The sequence below is a fragment of the Crotalus tigris genome, unplaced genomic scaffold (assembly GCF_016545835.1).
Source record: "Crotalus tigris isolate CLP2741 ecotype Arizona unplaced genomic scaffold, ASM1654583v1 scf7180000018436.2726382, whole genome shotgun sequence".
Lineage (NCBI taxonomy): Eukaryota > Metazoa > Chordata > Lepidosauria > Squamata > Viperidae > Crotalus > Crotalus tigris.
The window spans coordinates 2313180-2337848 of NW_024097002.1; the positions used below are offsets into that span (position 1 = coordinate 2313180).

The 24669-nt window shown below is 35.0% G+C and overlaps 1 protein-coding gene across 1 annotated transcript in view; it reads right to left on the minus strand.

The window, feature by feature from the left end:
• The window catches only part of SPON1 (spondin 1), a 330987-nt gene that overhangs the window by 301893 nt on the left and 4425 nt on the right, over positions 1-24669 (minus strand). The window contains exon 2 of the mRNA XM_039352543.1: positions 13980-14086. Within this exon, the coding sequence (XP_039208477.1) occupies positions 13980-14086 (107 nt within the window). The remainder of the gene's footprint in view (positions 1-13979; positions 14087-24669) is intronic.

Consider the following 24669-nt stretch of genomic DNA (forward strand, 5'->3'; position numbering starts at 1 on the left):
ATCTTGGGATCTTTCTCTTGTCAATTGAAAATAGCAAGTTATTTTTTGGCTACATTATTATTTTTTTTGTTTATTAAATTTCTATGCTACCCATCTCTCCTACAAGATGATTCTGGGCTAGTAAGATTCTAGTATTCAATCACATTAATACATTTCTCCCACTTTCACCTTTAGAATAGTACCCAAAAAAGCATCTCTCATTTTTCATGCAACTTTTAATTGTCCCAAGATGTTTTTTGCATTAGCATTACGGATCCTTTTTTACACAGCTTGATGGTTTCCTATGGAGGCATTTGCAGGATTCAGCACTTTCATCAAAATAATGAAAGTGAGTAGTCCAACTCTTTTGTAATTTCTCTCTGAAAGGAATTCAGAGGATTCTGAAAAGCAGAGTAATTGAGACTGCTCACAAGTACTCCAGACCCTTGGTCCCCATTAGGAAACTGCAAAATAATAGTTATCAGCTGATTTAGAGTTCTGAGAAGATGAAGGAATAACAATGCTGCTCAAACCATCCTCAGCCTTTCAAATGGCCACTGGGTTTGCTTAGTTCTTTTTGTAGTCACTTTTGGAAATTACTTGTTAATTGCTTTTCAGCTATTTAGGGACCTGTGGATCAATAAGTCTGAAAATACTGAGAGAGTTTCCTTCAATCCTTAGTAAGGGAGATGTTTAACTAAAGTTTATAGATTAATTTTTTAAAAAATAAACAACAAAAAGGTGATTAAAATGTTGATTTTTAAAATCCAGATGGATTTGAAATAAGATGTTGAAATTAATTATAGAGAAACTCTTCCATGGGAAAATGCTGTTGTTTTAAATTTTTAGGGGAAAACATGATAGGATAAAGACTTTGAAGACTGGACACTAGAGAGAACCAAAAGGAACTAAATGTTACAATTAAAAGAGAAGAACACTTAAATTTGATTTATTAATGCTGAATGGAACAAAATATTTAAGATTGGCCATACTGAAAGATATTTGTGTACAATGGTCCCAGAAGTTAATTTTAAGAGTATCTGCCTCTATAGATTCATTAAAAGATGTTATGGAAGAAGAATAAATGTTACTGACCAAGACTGAGATTGATCTGAAAGTGGATGTAAAAGATACAGATTACAAGAATGTTATGGGGGAAAAAATGGCACACTGGATATATAAATGAAACTGGCTGATGTCTTGATAGTAGAGATACACAAATAACAAACCAAGAGAGTGATTTTGATACCCTCTCTGTATTAGATTTACAAAAGAGAGTTGTTAAAATTGTACGGAAGATGAAAAGAAATAAAATGAAAAGAAACCAAGTATTAGAACACTATTTGAAAGGATTAGAGTACAAGATTGTTAAAAGGAAAGGAATATAAAAGAATGACTGTGGTTTATATAGCTATGTAGATTGGATAACCCTTGATGGAGTTTTGCTGAATGATGAGACTTTAAGGATTTGTTTATAGGTAAGAGATGAAATATGGGAAGAAGAGATCATTGGTTGTATTTTAAGAGAAGTTAAGATTAGTGAAATTATTTATACTTGTGATAAAGAGGGGAAAACATTTCAATATATTTTTTTTTTATTTTTCTTTCTTTATCTTTCTTTTCTTATTTTTTCCATCTTCTCTATTTTCTACTTTTTTTCTTTTTTGCACTTTCTATTTTTTTCCTTTTTTAACTTACAGTGTTTAACTTTTTAATTGTAACTTAATTGAATACAATTACTCTAAAAAGCAATGAAAGCACCATTATTCTCAGGCTCCATTTATTTGTATGTGAAGGTATATCAATGGCATATACCTTGCATTGTATCAGTGCAAACAATGTTTTCAGTATTTTCCCCCTCTTGACCAAGCTTCTTTCTTTCTGTGAGTATGAGGATTATTTCAAGGGAAAACAGCACCATTTCTGTGTTTATTATTTTACATAGTCTCATTAGTCCAGAGTGGGCTTCTTCTGCAAAACCAGCTTCATAATTTCATTCTCTGGAAAAAAAAAGGGCATCTCTGGATATGTTATATAATGGGTTAGGAATCAGTTACAGAGGAAAAAAACATTAAAGCTTTACATTGTAAGACAACAAGGGAATAGGCAGTACAGTTCCTCAAAGATCAGCCATAGGACACATACCAATCAATATTTCATTAGAGACACAGGGGAGTGAAATAGAAGCATGCTGCTGACATCTCCTGATTACATCAAGAGAGGAAACACCGTTGATACAGAGAAGAATTAGGATTCTGTGTAGCATAAACTGAATAACCAAATCATCTAGAAAAACAGGAAATGGAAATCAGCCATTAAGAATATGACATCAGTGGGCCACAAAGTTTTTTTCAGAACTTATTTTATAGAGCTAAATAAGTGCAAGAAATTTAAATCTTAAATTGATCCTGCAGGAGAACGAGTTGTAATGGAAAGGCTAAAATTGAAAAACAGCCATCAAAATTTGCCAGAAAGATCACAATGCCTCTAAATGTATGAGTGATAATGGTGAAATCTTTCTATTCAGACTTCCCAATAGAATGATCTCCATCCAATATCCATCTATCCCAGTGGTTCTCAACCTTTTCTTCACCAAGGACCCTTTTTTACCTTTCGTGGTCATGTACCATGGCACGGACCCCAAGACATAACTCAAGATTCAGATCATAACATTTCTTCAAGCCCTGTTATGACAACACGGACCCCCAGAGATCCACAGACCACAAGTTGAGAACCACTATATTTAGGATTTTGCTTGATATTTTGTTACTATATTGTTGTGGTTTAGATGAGCCACTTATATGAATACAGTAGATAACTACATTTTGGGGAAAAAATGTCCCAGCTGCTGAGGTTTGAAATTTGTTAAAATTTACCTGGAGATCTTCAGGACTAAAGGAGGCAGGAAAAGGACCAAAAGCTATTTTCTATATATTTTGCTGATTTGGGAAGATTTACAATTGAATATTTATTTTAAAATGTAACTATAATGAAAAAAAAAATCAAGAACACAGGAACAAAAGGAACTGCATTATACCAAATCAAGCTACTATTCCATCTAGCTAAATATTGTCAATACTGTCAGGCAGTGGTTCTCCTGGTGATCAAGTGAACATTTTTCTACAATTCCTTGGAATTTAAGAATTTAGCCTGGGACATCTTGTATATGAAGTATGTGCTCTCTCATTGAATTATTATTATTCTCTAGAGATCCAGAATGCCAGATGGCATTGGCTAATCCTGTTTTATTTAAAAGACCATCACTGCAATTTCTCCATGTTTCTGGAGATCTGTTTTCAGAGTAATTCTTATAAAGCTGCTTGTTTCCACAATTATGTTACTAAGATAACATTCTCCATTTTCAGCTCTTTTTGACCAATTAACAAGCAAAGAACTTTTAATCCCATGAAAAATGGGGCAGCAAAACTGAGCATGCTAAAAAAGGAATAAAAATGCTTTTCAGCTTTTGTACACAGATGCATGAACAGCTGGGCTTTTTAAAAGATCAAGACCTCTTTGATTTATGATTAATGATGGATGACCAGATCCCCTAACCTCCAGAATATCTAAAAGTAAATCACACTGCAAAAAAAGGCCGTTAAATGTTCCTATAGATTGTAGATCAGGTCTCAAGCATTATCACCTAGCTCAGATGGATATGCCAACTTTGTGAAGTTCTAAAACAATTACTTTTTTGAGGCTATAACTCAAAAAGCTTTAGTATGTCTCTCTTTGGACTATTAGTTGGAAATCTAAATTTTGACAGTGTTTATTAAGAACATTCTATTAATAACAGTGCACCCTATCACGTAAATCTCTTCAAGCACATATTTTTATATTCTCTGACTAGGACCAGATACCGTATATGCCGGCGTATTAGGCGACCCGGCATATAAGACGACCCCCGTCTTTATAGCTGGGCCACATTCCTAGAACGTCGTCTTATACGCCGGAAATTACCAGTATTTCCGGCATATAAGACGACTCGGCATATAAGACGACCCCCGTCTTTGGCGCAGATTTCAGCGCTCGCGGAAGTTGTCTTATACGCCAGCATTTACGGTATTCTCAAGTCACTATAGTACATGGGGGAAATTTAAACTCAATGTATTTAATTTCATTTTACAATATATATATATATATATATATATATATATATATATATATATATATATATATATATATATATATATATTTCGCTTCAGGGTTTCTCCAGAGTGAAAAAGCATTATGGAGTTCTAAAAATAGAACTTATTTTTTTTAATTGTCTAAAACAACAATTAAAATATATAACAGCATAGCCAGCAGATTGCTTATAAAGCTCAGTTGTGGCATTTTTTTAAAAAAAAAATCATTAATTTATTGATTGATTGTATTTCTGGAATGCTCTATTTCAACACTGCAAAAGGCCTGGATGATAAAACATCCTTGCCTGCCACTGGAAATGTAATAAAATTGGTGCTAGTTGTGTCTCATTGAGAATGAAGGTACCAATGAGAAGAGTAATTCCTGGCTGCCACTTGCTACAAATCAACATAAGAGAGCACATTTGGCAGGGTTCCTGGGTCAATCTTAAGATATGGGAGGAAACATTCTTTCTGATACTGTGGAACCAGCCCATAAAGATCTCTATAGTTTAATAGCCATGCAGTTGAATGAATGGATTAATCAATCAATGATCATAAAAACTTGAAAATGAGTTGGAAGCCAGTAAGATATGACATTAAAGTGGCACCATTTTGTCATTTTACCTGTTGTCAAATTAATATCCTACTTTAACATATTTTTTAAAAAAAATAATTCAATAATACATTATATTATTATTGTGTGTGTGTGTGTGTGTTTATATTTGTAGAAAATGGTAAGATTTTTAATTTAATATACTCTGAGTTTAATGTAAACATTTACATTTTTTCTGAATTCTACTGTACAGTATACATAAGCTTCCTATGACCAAGTCCAAACATGAAGCGATGGACTCTTCATGGACAATACAGTGAGGAGTTCCAGAGTAACTTTAGCTAATGCAGTTTGGGAAATAAGGATGGAAGAAGGAGCTCAATCAAAACACAAGTGGAACACCTTCTTGGTAAAGGACAGGGGAGTAGGAGGGCCTTCCTCTTTCTGAAGCTGGGTTCAGATGACTTCATGTACTTGGAAAGGGGAACTTAAGAGATATGAATCCTACGCATTCTTCCACTTCTATTTCAGCTGAAAAGCCATTTTTGTCCATCCTCATCACGGTTTGTAAAATGCTTGCAAAGTACAGCAGAATGAAAAGATTGTACAAAATTCAATTCTAATTTTTAGAAAATAAAATTAAGCGGCATGCTTACATTTCATCCCAATTCTACTACTACCTATCCCTTCCCCATATCTTGTCCCAAATGTCATCAATTTTCTCAGGAGAATGGAAAGAGATCTTAGCATTAGATGAATGCTGGGATAATCAGTGATGCTATTAGGGTAAGACAATCTATGAGAATCCCAAACAAGTTGTCTTATCACATTGAAGGAGATAATTAATTTACATTATCCTCTACAAGGTGGTGGTGGTGGTGGTGTGTGGAATCAGACCATTACGAACTTTACACTTTGAGGAAGGCTGTATCAATGCTGTGGTAGCTATACCAGTATTGAGACAGCTGCTTTGAAATGCCATCTCCCAGTTGCATGGTTGCAATTATATATGCCCAAGCCTACCAGTTCCTTAAAAAAAGAAAAAGCTTACTATAAGAAACTGCTTGCAAAATAATGACAACCTATCATAGCTTAAGCTTAATGCATCATTTATAGACACTCACTTTTCATCTAGTGAATAGAGCAACAGGGCAATGGCTATGCAAGACTATATAGCAGAGAAGTGGGCACTTAAATCTTTAATGAATGCAGGGATTAGAGCCAGGTGTTAATTCCAGGAAGAGCCCTTACCAGAGTGTTTGCAGGTTTTATGCCAAAAAGGTATGAATTTAGCTATTCAAAAACTTTTAAAATGCCAATTAAAATGCTGATTTCAGCTTCTTACCAAAATAATAAAACTAATTAAATGGCTTAATAATTATGCCTCCACTGAGATCCATGCGGCATTTGACGATATTTTAAAAAATGGCCTTTTCTGCCAACTCTCATCTAGGTTCTATGGTTGTAAAGTCAACTGAATTGAATTGAGTGGGATTCAGAAAATAGACTTGGGCCTGAAGGCCAGGTCCTTGTGAAAATGTCCTTTTCTTGCCATTGCTGGGAACTTAATTGGATATTACCACCAATAGGATATTAATGGTAGAAATGCACCCAACTGTGGCAAGAAAGAAATAAACCAATTTTATTACAATGGAGAAATTATCATTAAGTTACTTAGAAAATGAACCCCGTTGCTTTGTGCTTGCTAACAATCATGCGATGAGTTAGTTCAAAACTTTTCCTCGACTTCCGGTTCCGAATCGCGGCGCTTGCAGCTGTGCGAAGAGACCGTTCTCGTCAGCTGATTCTCCACTGCCGGTAGACCCTTAATCGGGTCGAAAAGCCACCTTGGAGGGGTGGCTACCGGTGAGGAGGTCCTTGTCATCCTGGAAAGAAGCAGCTTCTTCCAAAGACTGAGATAGCTCCTTTGGGCCGACGGTGGAAAGAATGGCCAGTAAAATGACCGTTCACCTAGCCGCTGCAACCAGAAGTCAGAAGAACATCTAAGCACAGGAACCACTGTGGCTGAGCCAGGTGAGACTTTTTTTCCTCCTTCTCTTGGGTTTCTTTTTTCTTTTTTGCCTATAATGAGCACTTTTGAAATGATTTCCCTACTCTAAGAAGGTGGCGTTTGTGAGTGTGGGGAAAAGAAGCTTAAATGGACTGAATTAATTTAAAGTGATTTTTTTTCTATTTTTATTTTTTTTCTTTCACTTTGGGGTCTTGGAAAATTTTGTGAATATTGAATCTGCTATTGGACTTGAATTCTTTTTTCTGTGTTTCCTGATCTTGTTTATGAGATTCCTGGTCTTTGGGAGAAGATTTTACATTGTACTGAGGACACCTTGTGGAAAAAGTTAAAATTGCAACTTTCTCTTTTGAGGATTGGATTGACCTTGATTTTCAGATTACCATAAAAGGGAAAATACAAAGAAAATTAACAGCTGTACTGGTGGGAGTGGCCACTGATTAAATGTTCTCTGAATACAGCCTCTATTAAATGATACAGACTGTTTTTAATTATCTTTGAAATGGAGCAACCCTTGGTTCAACTTGACTATAAACCTATACTGGAAAAACTTTATGAAGCTACTGATGAAATACGTTTGCAAATAAAAGAATTCACGATGGAAATAAAAAACAGAAATTCTGCTTTGAACTTACAAACTGACTCCCAGTCTTTGTCTGAGCACTTTATGGACCAAGAAACAACAGAAGCGGGATTAACTAAAGGTAAAGAAGATTCCATTTTACTTCATACACAGGCTCAAGAGATCTCCGAGGAATTAAAAAGGACTGTAATTAAACCACTTACCACCCTAAAACTAACAGAAATGGACAGACAAGCCCAACGAACTGAGAACTATGGTAGCTTGGATAAACAACTATTAGCTACAAAGCTGAACATAATTGAGCCGGTCATTCAACAGTTTCAAACATGGAGATTTGACTTTTCCAAACAAGAAGGGATTATTTACAAAGGAGCTAGATCTCTAAAACAGAAAAGAAGACATCTATGTTGGATTCAAAGGATACTAAAAGACATAAAAAATGACTTGTTTATTGATATAGTGGCATTGTTATGGAAACCTGTTTGGCATAAAAGGAAAGCTAGAATAAGATTTAAGAATGTGATTTAAGGTTTTATGTAATGAGTTTAAAAGGCTTACTAGATATGGATTGATTTATGGCTCAAGACAGTTAAATAAGATGTTAGATTGAATAAAAATTAATTAAAGGTCTGAACTTAATAATGTGTTTGTCTATGTATTAATATGTTTTGGATATAGTAACTTTGAGGAGGTTAAAGAAATGTGATATAGATATTGAGGGATTGATTGTTAGATTATAAAGTATAATAGAAATAGAAAAGTATTTTTTCATTTTTTTCTGTTTTTGTTTTTTCTTCTTTGTTCTTTTTCTTTTCTGATATGAACTAATATATTTTTATATGTATTAGAACTGATAGTCACTTTGTAATGGAAGAAGAATAGGGAAAAAGAAGAAATGATATTAATAAATGTTTATTGAATATGTTAAGGAAAAAGGTAATGGGGAGACTCCCTAAGTGTTAACTATGTACTTAGATTAGAAATATGGAATATAGTAATTGAAATAGTAAACTTCATACAGGATCTGGATTTGTGGATCTATCTAGATGAAAAGTTATTGAGGATTGATATGATTGATCTAGTTGTATTGAAATATATTAATTTGAAAATAATATGTTATTAGAGGGAAAAGAGAGGGTTTTTTTACTGATTTAATCTGAACTTTATGAGTATGACTTTGTTGTGTGGATAACTGATTGCCCTGCCACCACGTTGTTTCTTAAGCACTTGTCTGTAAAATGAAAAAAACAATAAAACTTGTTTAAAAAAAAACAAAAAACTTTTCCTCCTCTTCTCATCCCATCAGAGCATACTGAATTCAATGGACTGAATTCACAGAGCATACTTTTCAAATGTGGCCGTCTCCTATCTCTATATTCTTTTACAGCTGTTTCATGTCTTCTTAAGCTTAAATCACTCCATATTTAATAATGGTATCGGTTAACTTTCTCCATAGTTCCCTATCACTCGTTCAAGGGGCATAATGCAATTTCCACTTATCTATACTACAACCTAAGCTTTTATCCTGTTAGAAATCTTGCAGCAAAATAGATACAATTTTGCTTCAGATCTAATCTCAACGTGCTTGGCATGTTCCAATTTCTGTTAAGCTATCTCCTCAGCTAGGGAATCCCTTCCTTTTTTTTTCCCCTGGGGCACTTCTATAGGAAGAAAGAATGGGAATTTAAGAACCATGCCCACTTTGAAAAAAAAACCAAGGGGAATAAAACAAGGGCCGCACAGCTGGTTTTGGCTTAAGCATCACAGCTGGATTTCAGAGCTAGCCACCTTAAGCTCCAGGTGAAAGATACGGCCATATTTTGTGAGATCCTTGGTCTAATTTGCAAACAAGCCATTCAAATTGTTAGCAAGAATGAAGTACCCTTCTGTATGGTGGGGGTGGGGGGGGAGAGAGGAAAGTATTATAAAAAGAAGAGGGGGAAAGAGAAAGAATAGTGCTGTGGATTGGTTGCCCATTTGATCTTGCCTCTAGCTCATCAATCAATTGGGGGGCCACCTATCATGTCGGGGGAAAAACAGCAGGACTTGAATGCTGGTCTCCTTGGGAAAGCAAAAGCATCCTCTCTGTTTTGCTTAAAGGGCAGCTCTCTTTTGGAAGGATTCAAGGCAGGTTTAAAGAAAACATGGGAATCAGAAAAGAATATTTGCAGTTCAGGGTTGAACAATGCAGTTCTTAATAATTTCTGCACTTGGTTGTTTGCTTGAGGAAGTTGTATTACTCAACTAGGTAACACCCTCATTGCAAGGCAATCGTCTGCAGGCAAACAACTAAGCTCAGAGATCAGCAAGACTCCACAAGTATAAAAAAAGTTTCCAGGTCTTTTTGCCATGGCCAATCAATCATTAGGATACTAACAGCATTTGTAAAAGACACCAAAATCTCCTGGTCTCAGTTTTTCTCGCAAATGACAAAAGTTAGCCAGTTTGGTCTAGTGGTTAATGCAACCAAGCTAGTAACCAGGAGACTATGAGTTCTAGTCCCACCTTGGACATGAAAACCTGCTGGGTGACTTTGGTTCAGTCACTCTCATTCACCCCAACTCACTTCACCGGGAAAAATAGGAGGATGAAGGAGTAAAAATGTTTGTTTGCTGCCTTGAGTTATTTATAAAAATAACAAAGTCACGATAAAAAAATTCTTTAAAATGTAGATTTCAATTTTATATATTATTATTATTCCTTTACTTCCTTTTATACACTGATTTCTATGCCACATGCCCTACATATAAATCTTATTCTACATTATTTAAAAGTGACAGATTTGCACCTATCAATTAACATATAAAATAATGCACATTATTTCTCTCGTTTTCTTTTTTTATAACGTGTTTCTTGATGCAACACATATATAATGCCATTTTCTCCCCAGACACATTTGTTTGGTAAATTTAAACACTGCAGAGCAAATTTTAGCACCATATTAAGTAACTTTCAGTAATGGGCTGATATTAGTTATTCTATAATCCTGAAGAACTCTCTTGAGTAGCTTGAATATGCAGTGCTCAGAAGGCATTCTTCATCCTAATTATCAATATTAATGTTTTTTCCAGTATTTCCCTAACTTTAGAAAAGGAAAGTGAAAAAGGGAACTTATTATCATTTCTTCATATATTCCTATCATGAAATACAAAGCCAGGCTCCTGCCAAAAATTACAGCTGAGGTTATCTTTGATGTTAAATGATAGGCAGAATAATTTGTCTCCCTCTGATGTCTAGGATAAGCAGTTTATCGTCTACCAAAACCTCCGTGGCAGTGATTGTGGGAGACCAAATGTGTAATTATTTAATAATACTAGTACAGGACAAGAAGGACAATATGTTTGAAAAAGCAAGAAGGGGGTGATAACAAGAAGTTTGTAACGTAAGATATATTAACTGCATGTCTAATATGCTCAGAATACATTTATATTCTGTCCTACCTGGAAAAAAAAATTATGAATAGGAGACAACGAAATTTTTTTTCTGTCATCTGTTCCTCTAGTGGCTCTCCAGAAATAGTCAGTGATATATATCCTCTAAAGTACTTAAGAACATGTCACAGAATTGTTTGTAATGATAAATCTGTAAGAATAATAATCTTTTTCCAATTTTCCCAACCCCACATTATTAACTGTGGATAATATTGCTATCATCAACAACACATCTATTTTTCACAGAAGCAGGCTATGGTGAAAATTCCAGCAAACATTACATGCCACCACAATTTGTGAAATGCTGAGATGATCCAGGTTTTTGAAAAAACATCACAGGCATAATAAAAGTTACAGTGATATATTTCATAGGATCATGTCTGGTGGACTGATTGCTATCTTCACTGTGCAAAAAGAAAAAAGAAAAGAGACAAAAAAGGAATTTTATTTTATTCCTAATAGTCTTTTATGTGATTGAGTTAATCATTAGCACATCTTATCAGCCTCAGGCAACATTAAAATACAGGAAAAAATATTGGGTGTTTGTAGGAAGGGGACATTAAGGAAACCAGGATGATAAAAAAAGGGGGTCAACATCCTTTTTGTGTGTGTGTGTGTGTGTGTGTGTGTGTCTAGATTAAAACTTCCACTAACAGAAGTGTTATCTCCAGTTTTGCACTCCACTAAGAAGTAGCAAGAGAGAACCAGGTCACATACAGTATATAGCAAAATGAAAATAATAGGTAATTTTACACAGACTGCAGACTATCCCCCATTGGACTCAACTATGAAGCTTGAATTTTAAAAAATCCAAAGGGCAGTCAAAAGATGAAAAGGTCATTCTGACTGAATCAAGAGATATGCTTTGTTAATCTTATATATATATATAATTGAATCTGTAAAATTGCTGGATGTTTGGGCATGATAAGCAGACCTGGATAAAACTTTGACAATCTGTTTTATTATTACTTTTTGGTCATATACTAATTCAATCAACATTGGTTTTTTCCAGCTAATGGGTCAAATAAGATTAAGTCATTTTTTTTCTTCTTCTTCCATAGTGACATCATCCTTCCAGGATATTTTGTTTTTGCTTTCTATTGGCTAAATCCAGTCAAAATGTGCTCCAGCCATTTTTCCTTCTATTTCTAGCTCTGTAACTACAATAGACAGATTATCAGATTCTCATTTAACAAGCTACATCATTTGAACAAGCCCACATTCTTAGCCAAGCAAAATGAATATCCCAGAATCTCAATACTCTGTCTTTCCTTCACGTTTGTCAGAAAAAAAGGAATTCATAAAATTCTTCATTTGAGGAAAACTTGATGCTCCCAGTGAGACATGATCAAGACTAATGTTTTTTTTTTTTTTTCTAGATAGGGCTGTAACTTATTCCTATTCCAAAAGGTCACACGCCTCACCTTCATCCTTTATTCTGATTAAACAGAATAAAATAGAAAGTTTCTCAAGGAATATACTATAAAGCAAAGGCAAGTTATTAGCAGTACAGTCTCAGTCAATGTAGTATAGGAAAATGAATGGCAGAGTTTTGTGGTACTAGTAGAGTAATTCCTTAATGAACCTGTCTATCTTTGCTTTCCAGCTCTTTTCTAAAACACTCAAAAGAAACTTTATGGAGAAAAAAAATATTCTTTGAATTCTATCTTTTACCTCCAGGGGAAATTTTTATCTCTAATTTCCACTCTACCCCCAATGTGTTTTTTTTCCTGCTAAATTAACATGCATAATTAATTAATTAATAACCCATTAATTATAATTAATAGTTAATGTGTTAGCTAATTATAATAATTAATTAATGATAAAAAGAAGAATGTAAATCAGGTAGAAAGGGAGGAAGGAATGAACAGTAGAAAATAGTGTATCCTTTTTTTAGGATTCCTTTCTAATTTTCAACAATGAACTTGCCCATCTCCCATTTTTATTTTTACCTCAAATGTCTTTCTAAAGAAAATTCTGTTCCCTATTCTTAATGAAACCAGACAGACCAAAAGGCTATTAACACCAGAGTCACAGAGCTAACATGATCTGAGAAGTTAATTTACTTTGCATTTTATCTCTTTCTTTGTATTTTGAATAGAATTACTAATTTCCATCTAGCTGAAATGATTAGGATCTTCCTGTATTCCTGGTACTTCCCAAAGGAGTAACATGAATACTTTGATCCTATGTGTTTTATGTCTGTCAACAAAGACTATTTTAATGGAAGATATGGTAAGGTGTGGATTGAATTCACCCAAATATACTTTTGGCCTTTAAGGATTAATTAGTGATCATATTGTATATTAAGAGATTATCTATGCATCAAGTTCTTGTCCCTAAGTAGTAATATTAAGGTCAATAATTAATATTATATTCTTTAATGCTTTTATTTGCAACTTCAGATAAGTACACATTGTTTTTAGTCAGTGACTAAAAACATTCCTAAATATTAATTTGATCAAAGCTTTGTGAGAACAGCTGTAATGATTCAATTTTCTACTTCCTGCACCCTTAATCCACTAGAAGTGAGATATGCAGAGTATCCTCACTTACTCTGTCACTGAAAGAAATCATTTTTACTGCTATGCAAGCTCTTTTCTGGGTTCTTGCTTAGACTTGGCATCATTAGGATATCTAGCACAGTATCACAATTATTTTCTCAGAAATCTCTTAAGATTTGTAAAAGCAATTATATCTGAGTTCATAAGTACAGATCTTGTGCACTTACTTGGAAGGAAGCCACACTGAAATAATTCAGATTTACTTCCCAAAGATGATAGTTGGGTATCTCCTGCAGAGATTTTGTTAACCTCATTATGATCAAATGAGAGTTAATAGTCTAGATATTGGAACGTGCAGGGAAAAAAGACAATGGTGTCAAGAAAAATAAAGGTCAACAAATATTTGAACTGAACTTGGAATTGCTGAGTACCAAGGACAACCTCCAAATTCTTTGTTTGACAAAATAGTTAAGGCTGAAAAATGTATACTTTACTTGGATTCAAAAATCCCACTAATTTCAGTGAGAACGATTTCAAAGCAAACAGGCAAATTTAAGAATATAACAGCATCCTGTTGAATTCTACAGCCTACTTACAGTTATTTTCTCATATTAATCTGACTTGACTAAAGCTATAATATCTATTTCATTGTTATAATGACAATTTAAGATATTGATAATGTATATAAAGATATGTATGGCTCTTGTTTCCAGCCCAGAAGCCATCTTCTAATTCATATTTCTAAATCAATAGTTCAAAAGACTGTTCCTCACCTGGAAAGTACCAGCATGGTCTTCTTCTTTGTCTCCTTCTTTGCCCTCTTTCAAAGCAATCAATGTGAATCCACGAAAATAGGCTGGTGTAGCTGCAGATAGTGTTACTGTAGGAGGGAAGGAAGAAAAATACCACATTTGAAATCCATAAATTTGTTTCCTCTTTTTTTAAAAAAAAAAAAAAATCCAAATCTTGGTTACTGATCATTCCCAGAATCTGGGTGCCTTCAAGCATAGAGTCTTCAGTGGAGTCTTCTAAAATTGAAAAAAGGGAAATACCTGAGAATACCTTTAGTCTAAATAGAAGATGTAAAGATGGACTCTTTGCAAATATTGTGGCCCTGGAAAATGCTTCATGTTGTCTCTTTTTATAAACTGAAAAAAGAATAGTAGTGTTATATTTGGAGAAAGCAAGTCTCATCTTTTAGCAATAGCACTTAGACTTACATACTGCTTCACAATGCTTTATAGCTCTCTCTAAGCGGTTTACAAAGTCATCATATTGCCCCCAACAATCTGGGTCCTCATTTTACAGAACTCAGAAGGATGGAAGGATGAGTCAACCTTGAACGAGTGAGATTCGAGCTGCCGAACTGCTGGCAGCCATCAACAGAATTAGCCTGCAATACTGCATTCTAACCACTGCACCATCACGGCTTTTTTTTAAAGGAAACTTCAAATATAAATAGAACAGATTGCTTCTTTCCCAACTGAATTTCCCTTCAAATATGCTCCCCTAATTCTCCTAAGTAAATTTGATGAGATGCAAGGAACAACTGGACACTGTTTAATTAACAGTATTACTTCTGATAACATTCCGATATTTGAGTGCACCCCTTTTCACGTAAGTACATTTCTAGACATGACACGTTATTAAGATTGCTTCCATAGGCATATTTTCAAACTTTCTAACATTCTTCCTCATTAAGGCCTAGTTATTCTCTCTAGTGGAAAATACACTGAAATAGAAAGCGAACAGAAATATGGTGAACATTTAAGCTTTCTTATGAGACCCCAAAGATGCTTTTTCACAAGTCAACTGTATTCTCTTGTTTTTCTTTAAAGACATTTCACTTCTCATCCAAGAAGCTTCTTCAGCTCTGGCTGGATGGTGGGAATGAAAAGATTTATACTTCTGCACACAGCTTTTCATTTACATTCTTTTAGCGAGTCATTAAAGCTACCTGGAGGCTTATCAAAATGTGGACAGAGAGGACTGCTAGTTTGAAAGAAGGGTCAAAAACGCTACCTATGTCAAAACTGAACAACCCTCTTTCAACAGAGGGGGGGGATCCAACATCATCTACCTCCAGTCTACAACACAGTCCTTTCAGCAGTTCCAAGAAGCTCTATACCCATTTGCACTACTCAGGTGACCCTGAAGACACAGATAAGCCTCCAGATAGCTTTAATGACTCGCTAAAAGAATGCAAATGAACAGTTGTCTCCAGAAGTATAGATCTTTTCATTCCCACCATCCAGTCAGAGTTGAAGAAGCTTCTTGGATGAGAAGTGAAATGTTTTCAAAGAAAAACAAGAAAGTCCAGTTGCCTCTTGAAAAAGCATCTTCGGGATAACTATGACCTGGATGACTGAGAATCTCCATAGACTTTCTTATGAGAGAGCTCAAAATGGCCATTATCAACAAAATCATTGCCAAGAAACAAAAGACATTAGAGATGAGCAGAGCTTCAGATTTGATCTCAAAAATTTTTCCTGGAGCCCATGGAAGGAAGGAAGGAAGTAGCATCTGTCTTTGCAACAGCCAGAATGCTGATAGGTGCTACAGTTCATACGCTACACTCCAGAATACTTTGGGAGACTAAGGCTAAATATATGAGACAAAATGTTCATAACAAAGATTGAGAAAAGTTTCATTGAGAACCCAGTGCCAGTTCTCCCATTTTAGCCTAGGTACCCAGAGATAAGCCCCATTAAGTTCAATAGAAGTATTTCCCAGGAAAATGGGCGTAAAACTATAATCTTAGTGGCATCCTCTGCCACATACTTTATCAGTCAAGTTTTTTTTTTAAAACAGTGCTTATTGAAAGTAAACATTCTCTTAATTGCCTTGTACTTCCTGCTGCCAGCAGTTCTGGCAGCTGAAGAAATAGGCTGCCACCTTCAAGCTCTTAGACTGAATTAAAATTAGTATACATGAATCATCTAACCAAATATGGATAAAGATATCACAGAATATCAAAGTAAAATGCATTAAGTTAGAATTAACTTCTGATTTTAGTTATGAAAAGGTGCCGACATTTCACTTGCACCATTTTCTCAAAGAATGCTCAGTTCACATCACACTATGACATGCTGTAACTTGTTTGGTTTTGGCTTAGCTTGTTCTACAAATCTATACAATTTGCCTTAATGTATTGGATTAAAAACTATTGAATCTGTAATTTTAAAAGAACCGTGATTTATGCATTTACCCATAGCCAAATAAGGAATTGAACCTGAATACATTCAGTTCTAGTTCAACATTACAACTATTACACCTCAATGACCCAACCACAATAACTCCAACACACTCAATGACAATCTGAGGTGCTAAAATTCACAATCTTATCTTCTGCTTCTTTAAGAACTTTGTCAGAAGTACAAGAAGTTTCATATATTAATAATAGTCAAGGACTCCTGCCTGAAGGTTGAGAATTCCGCTTTGCTTAGCATTACACTAATTTGGGAATCAACTGTCCTGGGAATGTAGCATCAGATATGTCCTAGTTGGCTAGGTTGCACATGAGTTGATGAAAAGCCTGAAAGAGGATGGATTTTCCTAGCTTTAATACAACTGGTATTGCCACAATCAGAAGCAATCTGTTGTGCATTTTCATTGCTGGGCTTGCTGCTGTAGCAGTAACTATAAGTTGTTGCAGGATGGAGCCTTCCTTCCTTCCTTCCTTGACTCATATGACTGTCTATGCCAGGGGTCTTCATACTTGGCCCTTTTATGACTTGTGGACTTCAACTCCCAGAATTCCTCAGCCATGATGCCTGGCTGAGGAATTCTGGGAGTTGAAGTCCACAAGTCATAAAAGGGCCAAGTTTGAAGACCCCTGGTCTATTCTATATACAATAATCCTGGGCAGTTCACAGAAAGATCAATAAAATATAAAAAAATAAAAACTGCACTACACTGTGTATGTATATATGTATAGTGTAGCACTGTACTACACTACACCATCTGAGCAATAGTAAAATGTTCTAATTCACTGTACCACTTCAAATTTTTATATTCAAACGATGATGATGATGATGCCTTGGTGGAAGACTTCTACTCCTTAGTATTTTGCCAACTCCGATAAATGTATCAGAAAAGATTTTGTTTTTCAGACAATATGAAGATTTTTGTCCCTGCAGCATAATTCTGGTTTAAAGCTTATTCAATATTTTTCCCTGATGTTGCTTTTTGTGTTTTTTTTTTTAAATAAGTGATTTTATCTAGGTGTGGATGAAACATTTCTATAGTTGCCTATATGACTTTTCCAAAGACAATGTTGCTAATCTGTAAATCACAGGTGTCAAACTCGCCACGTCATGTGACGTGTCGCAACATATCGCAACTCTTTTTGCATTGCCGGCAATGGGGTGGGCGCGGCTTTGGTATGATGAAACCAGCCCGCGGGCCAGCAGTTTGACCCCCCTGCTCTAAATACTAAAGTTTGACCTCAACCTCATTTAACTATGCAATATAATACATCTGCAATTTTCACAAATGACAATGGCTTGAGTCCAGCATCTTCCATCTAAGGACACAAGTTTCCTCCTGTCTATGAAAGATGTTTAATCCAGCAAGTAATTATTAATAATTGAAAGAAGAGAACATTTGTTCCTCTAACTGTACCTTTTTCAGTTTCCATGACACCTGAAACTCTGGGCATCACAACTAAGAAGACCCTTCCTTGGATAATTCTCTATCCACAGATGCTGTCCATTGGCAATACTTCAAGCACAGATTTTCCAAAGATCTCAAGCAATCTTTCGCTTATTCATGTGACAAATTAGAGAAAGTAACAGATGATTTTCAGATTATCTCATTGTTAAGAAATGCCTTTGAATGAGTAAGTGGATTTTTTAAAAAAAAATGTTCATAGGATGGGTACTTGTTTACATATCCAGTAAATGAAACCCCTCTACATGAATTATTCAAGTAAATAGAGCTGATCAGCTGGAGAGAGGCTAACTTTCAATGCTTAGCTTTAAATTTTATTTTCAACCAATCTAAAACCATCTAATATGGGATCTTTTGTGCTCTCTGAGTTTGGTTGTTTTCTTGCATACATTTCATTACCTAATTAGGTAACATGATCAGTGTGTCTGCAAGAAAACAACCAAGCTCAAAAAGTAGTCCTAACCCTAACCTCACAGTTCAATCCTGAATTATAAATATTTCTATTTTATCCATGTAATATATCCTGGGAAAAGGCACTGAATATAATTTGATTTAATATTTGCTGAACTGCCCTAACCTAAGTGCTATTCCTTCTAAATATAAAAAATAAGAATGAAGTCTGAAAGTTTAAATTTATAAATATAAACAAATAGTAATACTAAGAACTAGATAATAATAATAAAAAAAAAACTAAACCTAAGTACAAATAGGATTTTAATGTTATACCGAGAATCCATTTAGGTTAATATTTTCCATTCCTATCACTTCTTGTATAAATCCTATTTTACTTATCAGAAATACACAGATATTTCCCTTACAGATGAAAGTGATAGTAGCATCACAGCAAAAAACAAAAACAAAAACAAAACACTTTTCTTCCTGACTACAGAGCTACAAAGCATCAATTAAGCAGAGTAAGACAAAATGTTAAGAGTGCATTTCAGCAGGGACTAGATCTCTGTCCCCTGTACTTTTATACTTTCACTGATTTATGAACCTTTATATTTTTGGTCAATAGAAACCCAAATGCCACATCAAATTGTTACAAAAACGGGTTCACAAGGGAATTTTTAAAAAATCTTTTGACATAGAATGGGCAGCATTTTCCAATGCTAATGAAGCTGGTGGTAAAAAGCTATTTCTTTAAGAAGGCAAGAGATTTATAATGGCACGTACTGGGTGTTCCAACATTGTGCTGGAAAAATCACTCAGAATGTGTATTCCAGCCTAATTTTTAATACAAATTTTATTTAGCATGATTCATTGTTTCTACTTACAAGAATCATGTTACCTGTCTTTGTTCTAATATTTTTTCTGTGAATAAAAGCAATTCTAAGTATTCTTGAGTGATGTGACTTATTTCTCAATGTTACCATCTTGCTGAAAGCATAACCTCCCAGACATATTAGATTACATGAGTCTAATGTTGTTAGAAACCTTTTCAGCCCTTCTTGTTATAAAGAAAAATCCGAATATATGAATATTAAAGGTCCAGATCCAGTCACAGCATTTCACTATCAAAATGTCTCTGCATTTTAAAGTCATAATATATTCTTTGTAAAAGTCTGACTTATAGTTATGAAATAGAATGTAGTTAGAACTTAATCTTTCCATTCCCTTAATATGTCAGCTTGTGATAGAGCAGAAATTTTGTATATCGCATTCTTTCCCTCTACTTCATTATAACTTTGAAGAACCTAAGTCCTCTTTAGCTTCTTCCAGTGGAAAGTCAGTTGAAAGTTTCATACTAATCACTTCAAGAACTTAGACTGCAACCCTAACTAAAAATAAATTAATAATGTATTAGCTGGAACATGTCAAGAAAAAGAAATTAATGAATTACTGGTGTTCATGTGACATGGTAAACTAATCTCACCTGACATGCTGGGTTCCTGTGAACACATGATTAAATCTAAATGATGCAGACATTTGCTAATTCTCACTTTCTGTGTCTACTCTTTTAGCAGCAACTATTACCATATTTTCCGGCGTATAAGGTGACCTGGCATATAAGACAACTCCCGACTTCGGCACCGAGTTGCATGCCTAGAAAGTCATCTTATACGCCGGAAACTACTGTAATTTCCGGCGTATAAGATGACTCGGTGTATAAGACGACCCCTGACATCGGCGCAGATTTCAACGCTTTAGAAAGTTGTCTTATACACCGGAAAGTACGGTACATTCATTTGAATTCCTGATTGCCGATTTGAAATTTCCAATAAGTTATCCCAAAGGTGGTTTTTTCCAGTTGCCTTTTGAAAAAAACCACCTTTGGGATAACCATGACCTGGATGACTGAGAATCTCCATAGACATTCCAGTGAGTTAATTCCATCCAGCATAATTAACAGATTGTTGAGGATTTACCTCTTGATCTTAGAGATTTTAGTATCTCAGATAAATAATATTTCTTTGCCAAATAAGTATATTTTCTGTGGGCCTCTCATATCTTCATATTACTGAAGACTCCATTGGCTCATTGTCAAGATAACATGGTCTGAAGCAAACATATGTCTGTGGTACTTATTTATTTAACTTTTATTAATTGAATAAAACCAAACAAGTAGAAAAATATTAGCCATATTTTTGCAGAAATCCAGTCTGATTACTTTCACTCTTCATGGTAAACTTAGTTCTCCTGTTACTTTTTTGAAAGTTAAAATGGGGCCAATTCATATCATTTCCAGCAATTTCCTCTGTACTTTTTTCTAATGGTTCAAATTTATTTAACTCAGAAGCATCAGAGAAATGGATAACATTTAATAAAATCTGACCTGCCAAACAGCATGTGTTGTACTAGTTTTGACCATAGGAAAAGTAACTGCTATTAGAAACTTCTGTTCCTGGTTTAATTCCACAATGGCATCAAATTCATACTTAAGTTTGGAAACCAAAGCAAGGTGATAGGGAGAAAATATTTCAGATAAGTGGGAATCTTACCAACATGATTTCTCTCTATACTTTAATGTAGAACAGTCAAAACAACCTAACATCAGTATTCAGTATCTACTACGTTAAATCTTCTAAGTAGCGGATTGTTCTACAGTCTTTATAAGGAGCTTTCCTGTTAACATATGCCTAATGACTTTTGCAACTACTTTGTATTGAAAATTGAGTCAATTCAAGTCTTAATTCCAATCCTGTGTGTTTTAATGTTCCTAAATTAAGTAAGTTCCAGTTGCAAATTTCACCATACCTGAAATTTTCTTCTTTCCAGTTACAGGGAAGGTGGTAGCCAAAATAATCACTGAAGCTGCTTACATTGTCAGTCCTTCTGATCCTTTTTCTTCTCTTCTTCATTCATCTCTCCTCCCTTCTTTCCTACTTATTTTATTTTTAAAAGTTGGTGAACTGGTCTGCCATCACTGCTTTTTTTTCCCTGAGTCTTGGAAACTTGCCTGTTTATGTTCTTTGTTGGAAAAAGTCTTCCTTGATTTTTCTCTTTGTCCTAACTTCTAATGTCTACTCTTTTTCTTTACAGCTAAGATTTTGAGAGAATAGTCCTCCCCAGGGCTGTTTTTCTCATAGAATGCCCAGAACAGAGTTCCAGCACCTTTTTTGGATGGAACCTTATAGGGTAGACAAGGCGGGTTGTATGACGTTGTGAGTTCCGGCACCTTTTTTTTTTTTTTTTAAGAAAAAAAGCACTGGTCCTCCCTCAATTCTCCTTTCACCCTGCTGCTAGTTAACTTTAGGTATTCATTTTAGCTAGGTTTTTGTGTATGATACCCTATAGAATCTCTATTGGCTCATGTTGCTAATTTTGTTATTGGGGAGATATTGTCAGTACTGGTGCTAGTAGACTTATTTACTGTATCACATTGGACATTATATATTTAAGTTCCCTTGGTATTGTTGATGCAGCATTTCACGGTTTTAATCTAATCTATTCACCAGATGTTCTCAGTTTTGTGGAACATCTTCCAATCTTTTCTATTTTCTAGTAGGGATTCCTCATGGTTCCGTGATGGGCCCCTTATTATTTTATTTATAGTCGCTTCCAACAAGCTCCTCGATTTCATTTTACCAGTTCAATTATCACATCTATGCTGAGGACTTCTAGGTTCATTTGTCTATCCCTGTTTTTTTTTCCTTTGGTTTTCAAGGCTGCCAGCTGTGGTTCTCACCAGGCAGGAGGAAGAGTCTAAATCACAGGTGTCAAACTTGCAATGTCATGTGACGTGTTGAGACGTATCGTGACTTTTTTCCCATTGCCGGCAATGGGGTATGCACGGTTTTGGCATGATGCGTCTGGCCCACGGGCCAGCAGTTTGACATCTTTGGTCTAAATCAATGTTGATCTTAAAAAAAACAACTGTTAAAAGTTGTAATTTTCATTTAATGTTAGTAACATCCATCAATTCTACATTACAGAGATGACTAAGCAGGTGGCACATTCTTTGGGTCTCACATGAGTTACTGTATCAATCTGTTTCTTGGGTTGCCTCATTTAACCCCTTAATTTGTATCTGGAACACTGATACTCATAGTACTTTGGACCTTTCTTATTATGCTCCCATATTTTTTATCACCAGTATAATCAGTGATTTGAATGTTCGTGCCAGTATAAATTGCTGATGCTGATACTGTACATCAAGCCCTGTGTCTGGTCATCACCTGGTGATGATTCAGGACTTATGTATTTGATCCAACTACTTGGTGAAGATTAATACTTTTTCCTGTGATGAAAGATTTTTCTCGCTTTGCTCCAGTTCTGTAAAACTGTGTCTCCCCTCCCATAATTACATTTGGAATCAGACCTCTCAACATTTAGAAAAGCGTTAAGTCTACTTTTTCTTGAGCCCCTGTGAAAGCTAGTTTATTGTGAAAGTTAATATGTTTTTAAATTTTATATTAAAAGTAAAATGTAAAAATACATTAATTTGAATGTACAAATGTTGGCTTTATTATACCAAAAATTATATCAACATCTGTGCTTAGTTACAAGTCCATGTTAAATAGATACGTTGCTACTACTACTATTCTTATTAACTGACTCAGGTAAATTGTTGTGCAAATACAGCCACTAAATTCAGTAGGAGCTCCCTAAAATCTCCACCTCTTAATCAAGCAGCAAAATATTTTAGATTTAAAATAAATAGAATAAAACTAATTTTGCTAAACCTTGGCCCTTTGGGCTACTTATTTATTGGTTTTATACATCCAGCCATTTTAAATATGTATTCTGACAATAAGCTACAAACATTTTATATCTATCTGTCTGTCTGTCTGTCTATCTACATCTATCTTTAAATACAAAGTTAAAAATAATCATAATACAGTAGCTGAGGCACCCTAATAATCTCACAACATAGCTGCACCTCTACTGGGCTCAACAACCCAGTCCAGTGCCTGGGGAAGACCAGGTTTTCACAGCCTTGTAAAGGACTGGAGCCCTCTGAATCTCAGGGGAGAAGCTGTTCTATAGGGCAGATGCCATGACAATTAATGTTAGGATTAAGAGCCACTAAAAGCAAAAAGAAATCTGTAATGATTAGATCAGAAAGATGCACTTGTAGCATCATCCACTGAGGGATGGCTGTATGTATTCTTCAGAGAGGAATGGAGTATACTTTCCAGTTAGTTGTAGTTGCTGATATTGTAGAAAACAATCCCACAAACGCAAACAAACAAGTTTGCCAAAATGTGATATCCCACATTTCTTACCATTATGTAGAGAACAGTAAGCTGCAATAAAGCAAATCTTATATATCTCCACAGCTACCCACGCTGATGTTTGCTGTGCTTAATAACCCTCCTGTTTTCCCAGTCTACGGTAGATTTATCAAGCCTGCAGGGAAATGCAACTATCTTTTTCCATTTGGTTTTGCTCATTTTTACCTACGCTCAAATAGTTGTGGGGTAGAGGTGGAAAACAGCCATAGTGGCTTCATTTCCACTTGGCTCCTCTGCAATGTCAATGTCATCTTGTACAGTATCAGTACAGAAAACTGATTAATTAACCCTATGGTCAAGAGTCCTCTTGATGCAGCTAACTAAGGGAATTGTTTTAACCCTATGAAAACTGTGTCTGCTTATGGATAAATCTTACCCAGGGTCCAGCTGGGTCAACAGATTCCTTTTGGAATCCACTCATCCCACTGACCAATCAAACCAGTCACAAGGACAATTGCTTAAAGTTACATCCAACAGATTGCAGGGGGGAATCTATTACTCTTCTCCTTCTACATCCTGCCTGCAATGACCATATATATATGCACTACTGGTCCTTTAAGTGAACCAAGAAAGACATTCCCACTGTGGAGGGAACTAGTCACAAGCTTGCTTTTCAATGGAGTTGATATTCCTCCTACCATTTGCCTAGGAAGGATCCATAATACTATATCCACATTTGCTGTCAGAGTGGATTATACAAGGTTCCACTCAATACTGGTGTACAGTAAGAGAAAGTTTGGACAAAATCCCAAATTTTATAGTAGAAGGAGTCAAGCTAAAATATAATTGATTCTTCTTTTTTCTCCCATTGTAGTATTCCTTCTCCTCATTTCAAAATATCAGAAATCTTACAATATTCTGCCATATACTGTTACTGATATGTCAGCCTATGAGAAAGTTTAACAATGGGAACCACATTTAAGAAATAGAAATAATTTGCATTATTGTATATAAATAGACACTATTTGTTTTCTGAGGTTTTCGCGGGTGTTTGTATGTAGGTCTTTGGTTATTCGGGTTTTCAAATAACCAAAGACCTATAGACACTATTATATAAACCCATGCATTTTAAGGTGCTTTTGCTCAACCTGTATCCATATCTTAATAGTTTTAT